At 33.9% G+C, this 7,128-nt stretch overlaps 1 protein-coding gene across 1 annotated transcript; it reads right to left on the bottom strand.

Moving 5' to 3' along the window:
• Positions 1-371: 371 nt before the first annotated feature.
• LOC132276045 (E3 ubiquitin-protein ligase RSL1-like) lies at positions 372-2,585 on the bottom strand. The gene has a single exon (XM_059777296.1). The coding sequence runs from the start codon at positions 2,454-2,456 to the stop codon at positions 1,434-1,436; it is 1,023 nt and encodes a 340-aa protein (XP_059633279.1). The 5' UTR covers positions 2,457-2,585; the 3' UTR covers positions 372-1,433.
• Positions 2,586-7,128: the final 4,543 nt, after the last annotated feature.

Here is a 7,128-nt window from a genome sequence, read left to right as displayed (position 1 = left end):
ACATATATACATACACACACATCCCCATTATGTATCTCCAATCCAATCCAACCCATCTACATCAAGCTTTTCAACAATCCTCTTATATTGGTGAAAAAAATAGCATTCAATCCCTCCTCTTCTCCAATGATCCTCCTCCACACATGCTAACCCGAAACCCTAAAATCAAACCAATAAAACCTAATCAAACTCATTTGGCATCGCGGTGATGGTGGATGAGGTGGTCCGACGGCGGCGGCAATTATAGACAAGGCAGTATGACGGCGGCGAGGAATAGAGGGTCTCGCCACCCGCTCTATAGGTGGCACCTCCACCATCGCCTCATCTGGTTCGCTCACTGCTCCAAAGAGAATAGCACTTTGTCTGTCTGGTTATTTTATTTTTTTTTTTTTTTATTTTTTTTTTTTAAGAAAGATGTGGGTCTCTCTTCAAAACCCTGGTGTGTGTGTATATGTGAGTGTGTGTTTGGAAGCTTTTTTATTTATTTATAATATAAAAAAACTGAAGAAGAACTATATATATAAATAATTTTAATTTCCATTTATATTACATAAGGATTTGCTTTCAAAATTATTCAATTTTTCTCTCCATACTAGTAGGATTAAAATGGTTTATATCTTCTTCTTCCCCTCCTCTTCTTCATTCTCTTTCAATATATATAATTATATATGTATATGTTTAAGTATAATTGGAGAAGATAATATATATCTACACATATACATATATGTATTCTGAAGAGGTTAGTTTGGTATATTAAAATTAGTTAGAAGGTTAAATTGGTAATTTTAGCACTATAATGGGTCAATTGACAAGTCAAAGAGCTTTCTAGTCATTTTATCCTATGTCAGAATGTTAAGGGGTGTCTTTGTCAATCGGAGCAAACTTGAGGGGGTGTCATTGTTTAAAAATAGACTATCTTTCATCTGACTATTAATAGAGCAAACCTCAGAGAGTGCGGGTGTAATTAACCTAAAGAATTAATAAGATAGTATCGAAATTAATTCCCACTAATTAGACAACTCCTACTCCTTTCCAAATTGAAGAAAGTGTGAGCCTAGAGTTCGCATGCAAAAGTTATTATCCTAATAAATAAAAAAAACTATGTTCTCCTAATTTTTTTTTTTATTTATTTAAAAAAACCAAGTTATCTGCGTGTTTATGCTCAAGTGGTTATTCACCAACTAATTCATGGTAAAAATTTATAACTACTAGTTTTAATTATTTAAATATATAATAGAAAGAGTCTTCCAAACTTTGAATTCAAGTCATACTAGATTTGGATTCCATAATTATAAGTTTTGCTATTTTTTCTCTTCTTCCATCTTTTCTATATTAAAAAATTATTTTTAAACACACAAAGCAATCATAAAATCACAAATTAAAATTCGTGAAGTATAGCATTTTCCCATTAGAAATTCATCAAACAAAAATCGTTATGCATATTTTATTTCATTTTTAAAATTTAATTTTATATAAAGGTATATGAAATGAAAAAAAGAAGAAGAGGATGAACAAACCAAACTGCAGTGCACAGTGTTACACCCTAGCGTTTTCTCAACATAGAATCTGCAATTGGGACACCGAATCCAACTCTTCTCCTCAGCAAGCTGCTTAAACCTAACACCAGCCTCCTCTCTCTCATCCTCATCATTGTTCAATTTCTGAAACTCCGCACACTCGATCCCCAAATGCCAAGGCACATTACACTGGGCACAAAACAACCTGTAGCAATTGGGACACTCGGATTGTCTAATAACCTCTCCATTTACTGGGTCATTGATCAAAAGCGCCGAGCAATCCTTGTAAGGGCAATAAAATTTCTCAGACCCTAGAATCACCGCCTCGCAGAGAGCACTCCCCCACCTATCAAACACCTCCGGGGGCAAAATGGATCGGCAATGCTCGGGCTCCAAAAGCCCTTTACAGTCCGAAACAGGGCATCGAATCTGCGTGATGTTGTCTTGTAGCTTTGAAGCCACATATTTGATCATACAATCGGAACAATAAGAATGTGTACAACCCATTATGCTAAATGATTCCTTGTATGACTTTGGCTCAACACAGATTTCACATATAAAGGTTGGAGCATGAAGATCATCAGAAGTAGACTTGGAATTAGAAGACCCCCCTTTTTCAGATTTGGAATTAGAAGATTCACCTTTATCGGCGATCGTAAAGGGCTTTCTTCTTATCTTCCGGGAGGGCGTCCATGAAGCTATGACTTTAACATCATCGTCGTCATTTGGGTATTCGTGAGTGAGGTCTATGAACCTTCTTTTAGACCTATTAGGTTTTGGGAAGCCGGTAGAGGCCATGATTGCGAGCTGGAGGTTTCTGTTATCAGAGTACTGTTTGACTGAGATAACATTCTTGGCTTTGTGATAATATGGCACTGCTATTTCTTCGTCGTCGTCGTCGTCGTCGTCAGGGATGTTCACTATATATGTAGAGGACATAACCTTTTTCTCAGTTGGTGATTGCGGTATCACGATGATCACAGTTGGTTTGACGTCTTGTAAATTTTGGGAATCTACTATGCTCACCAGAAAGGAAATCCTATTATGATCGGAATTATCTAAATCCTATTATCAACAGGACACCTTTGAAACTTGGACCGATAGGTATGTGAATTAGGGTCATTCATATTTCAGGAAAATAAATAAATAATAATAAATAAATAAATAAATTTTGTAAGATGGAAATCAATGAAATTTACCATAAAATAGATGGTATTATTGTAAATTTATTATAAAAAAATGGATTAATTCCACCTACACCATTTGATCTTTGTCAATATCCCACTCACACCTCTCTACGTTTCAAAATTCCACCTACCTCCCCTCTATGTGACAGCCGTTTATTTTACCACCCTCTAATCATTGCCATCACACTCCCTCTACGTTTCAAAATTCCACTTACCTCCCCTCTATGTGACAACAGTTTATTTTACCAACATAATTGTGTGATTTTACAATTTTACCCATCAATTATATATTAATATTTATAAAATTTTAGAGCTGAATCGAAAAGACAAAAATACCCTATTGGGATTAGGATTGCATTGTTTTGACTGGGGTTGTATTTTTTGGAAATTGTAATGGAGTTGGTGGTGGTGATGGTGAGTGGAGAGAGAAAATGAGGGGCAATTTTGTCCCTTAAAATAATTTCTTTTGGTAATTTGATGACATAATTAGTGTAAAAGGTTTTTTATTTTATTTTATTTTAATTTTATTTTTTTATTTTTACTTAGGCTCCGTTTGTTTCCACTTAAAATATTTTTTTTAGAAGATATTTTCCTTTTTTAGGTAGGCAGGGCATGTAAAATATTTTATCGAAAATTGATGGATAAGTTGTTTTTGTTAAATTTTAATATATATATATATATATATATATATATATATATATATATTTGTAAATATTTTACGACAATCAAACACCAAAAAAATAAAATTATATTTTCTGAAAAATATTTTACATCAAACAAACGGAACCTCAGTTAAAGAGGATTTTGGTCATTTCAACCAAAATTTCTAACAAAAGGTATTGATTTTTGTAAGGGGGAGATCTTTGCAAAATTGTTTAAACCTTATAGGGTGTCTATGCAACAAAAATCTTAAGTTTATTTGGAATTAAGTCAAATTTAAGAAGAGAATGTTATAATTTATCCAGTTATTATGAAAAAGAAGAATACCAAGTCGCAAAAGGCAAAAGTCCATGCACAGTTGCTATTCCCATTGGTAATTAATGTTTTCATTAACGATATGTTTCCTATTTTGTATGAAACACTAAAATTATTTAAAAAAATTTCTTATTTTACAAAACAGCCCATTTTAATGATATGTTTCCTATTTTGTGGCTTGTGTGTGTGTGTATATATATATATATATAGTATAATCATATGTATAGAGTCCTAATCTTTTGCTCACCGATGAGTAAGAGAATTTATTCACATGTACCTTAGATTTCATATTTCGAACTCATTAATTTTCTTTCCTTTTAATAAAAAAACCATTTCTAAATTTAAGATTTACCATCAATTTAATAATTAAGACAATTATCAAAAAGAAGAAAAAAAACATCCGAGTATTTTCAAAATAGAAAATACAAAGAATTGGAATTTACAAAATGTTATATTCTTTGATTCATATTTTATAAATCCAATCCATCCATATAAATTTTTTTTCTTGTTTGCAACCACCAAAGAATGTTAATATATATCTAAAAACGCGGTACAAAGATTCACATAATAATAATAATAATAATTATTATTATTTTTGCAATCTCAGCATATCATTGAACACGCGTAAAAGAATTCCATACCATGAATTAAAAAATTAATTTTTCAGAGATAACAAAAATTGAAAAGTTGAGACGATCAAAAAAATAAATAAAAGGATAAAATACAATAAATCCTCTTCAACTATACTCAAAGTGCAAATAACCCCCCTCAATTACAAATAACCCCCTTTAACTATGATCTTCGTGTAGTCTTAGGATAAAGAATGTTTTTCAAGTCATTTCTAGCTACCGAAAATTAAAAAAGTCTAATTTACCCCTTCATAAACGGTGCCGCATCACACCAAAGAAAATAAAATGCCAAATATTTATTTAAAAGACCATAATGCCCTTGGCTGATGGTTGGACCCAATCCTGACCAAATATGCTTTAACTCATTCTCGATCTTCATATATCACAATCTGATGAAAAAGCCGATTTCCTCTCCACCACCGCGCTGAATCAAAGATGAACTCTAACATCACCTACACTTTGAGACCCAAAATCACAATTGGGACAAAAATTGGCACATAACGAGTAGTTGAAGGGGTTTCCACTGAGATTGCCATCGCCTACCCAGCAACGGCGGCTTCATCCAATCGATGAGTTTCAGAACAGTGATTAAACCGTAAAAACTTTTGTACCCAATTGTTAGCTTCACATTGGCAGAGCAAAGAGATAGAAATTTGAACCCCAAATCATTTACGATCGTTGTGTGCAAGCTTTGCCCTCGCCGTTCTAATTTGGGGGTTCATCTCGTTCTTCTGTTGGTGGATTGTTATGCTGGTCGGTATACCATAGTCGCCGAGTGACTAGTCGGGGCGTCACCGTTTGATTTTTTTAGTTGTTGGTTGGGGCATCATCGTTTGATTTTTTGGTTGTTGGTTGTTGGTCGGGGCTTTGTCGTTTGTTTATAGGTCTCAGTTCACCAACATTGTGTTGTCCCTAGGTTGTCTGATCTCATCGATGTACATCACTGGTGGCTGGGACTGACTCGGCTGTGAATGACTCGTGGCGGCGAGCTTGGCGGGTTTGAACGGTGGCCGAACTCACTACGAGCAAGGAGGCTTCGGACGGTGGAGAGGATGAAAACGGCCCCGGTGGTTTCGGCTTTGGATGATCTTGGTTGTGATGGACGACGGGTGGTGCAGCAGCGGTGACTGATTGGCGAGGGCTCAGCCGTGAGGAAGAAATGCGGCGGTGGAGAGAAGCGGTCGGCAAAGATGAATCCAAGCTTCTTGTTCTGTAAATGGGTTTTAATTTTTTTTTTTTTATTTTATTTTTGGAAAGAGGGGATGCGATACACAATGATTTGGAAAGAGGGAAGGAGTTTGATGAGATACACACTGATATTGAAGGAGGAGCACCACAGATCGATGGAGGAAGAAGAAAATGAGTGAATTAGTTAGGGCTTGTTTGGGTCCAATGGTGATTCATGGGTATTATAGTCTTTTAAATTGGATAAGGGTCGTAGGGTCATTTACATAAATTTGGCCTTTCACGTGCAAGAAAATTGATCGGCCGGTTGTCGGATTAGTTAAAGTGCAACAAACTGAATAGTTTAAAGGTTTTTACTCATTTTGAAATTTAGGGTTTTTTTTTGCTCGTTGGGGTATAATTTAAGGGAGTTTAATGCACTTTACCCTAAATAAAAAGATGAGTAGCCATATTAGTGAGAGAGAGAGAAAAGTTATAACTAACCAAGGAGATATCAAAGTAGTAAAGGTGTTACAGTATTTTATTAACAAAGTAAAGAGCAATGAGAAGAAAAAGAAAAAAGAAAAAAAAAATCCAAGAATTCCATTTTCTAAATGTATGGGATCCTTAGCACCGGCCGAGCGAGGATTTTAATTTAGAGAGGGTATAGTGTAAAAAAAAAAAAAAAAAAAAATTATAATTTAAATAAGAAGAACAAAAAAAAAAAAAAAAAAAATACATATTATATACATCATTCTTAAGTGCAAAAAGAAGAATGTTAAGAAGTAGGGGGCCAAAAAAAATTAATAAGAAGAAGAAAAAAGGAAGAAAAATGAGAAATTTGAAAGGAAAAAAACATTAGAGTTGGAGTAAAGAAGGAAAATTTAACTTTTTTTTTAAGGAAATCAAAGGAATATGAAGAGCAAAAGAAAAGGCAAAGAAAAATTTAGAAGACAATTTTGGAAATTTAAAATTTTAGGGGGGCATAATATAGAAATTTTCTTATAAATATACAAATTAAAACAAAAATTACTATATTTTATAGTCTCTGGGCACACACTGGCTCCGCCTCTGCACCCAGGCTTGATTGTTGGAGGTCCTACTACTTGATTTCGATGAACTCACCCCTAGTATTGATTTTTATTCCAAGAACTGTGGGAGTATAACTTTTATTTTTATTTTATTTATTTATTTTTTTGAGAGAGAGAAATGTGAACAAGAGATGTGAAGAGAGCAGAATATTTTATATTTGGGTAAATTACACTCAGACCCCGGAGGTTATGTCATTTTATAGCTAGATTAACATTTTGGTTTTAGATTTCACTTATATTTGAATTAGGGGTTTAACATTTCACTTACACCCCAAATGTCAATGTTTGGTAAGGCCATAGTACTTTTGATGAGTTAAATGACTATGCTACTATTTGACCTTCTATTGACTATTTTTGTTACCAAACTACCCGCAACATATATCTTCCTCTTCCTTTTCCTCTTCCTCATACCATCATCATCCCTAATCGCCGTGACCACCACCACCATCACACAAAACCCAACTCCTGAAAATTACACACATATATATCTATATAGATATATAAAACAGTCAAACATATATATATATATATATATATATATATATATATATTACACACACACACA

The sequence above is a fragment of the Cornus florida genome, unplaced genomic scaffold (assembly GCF_030987335.1).
Source record: "Cornus florida cultivar Cherokee Brave unplaced genomic scaffold, ASM3098733v1 CherokeeBrave_3.0.0_Hap2_Chr10, whole genome shotgun sequence".
Lineage (NCBI taxonomy): Eukaryota > Viridiplantae > Streptophyta > Magnoliopsida > Cornales > Cornaceae > Cornus > Cornus florida.
The sequence above is the reverse complement of the archived record's forward strand: the minus strand, read 5'-3'. Positions and strand labels throughout refer to the sequence as shown.

What these genes read in the sequence shown, in the direction of transcription:
- LOC132276045 (XM_059777296.1), bottom strand. Translation starts at nt 2,456, where the DNA reads ATGTCCTCTACATATATAGTGAACATCCCTGACGACGACGACGACGAC.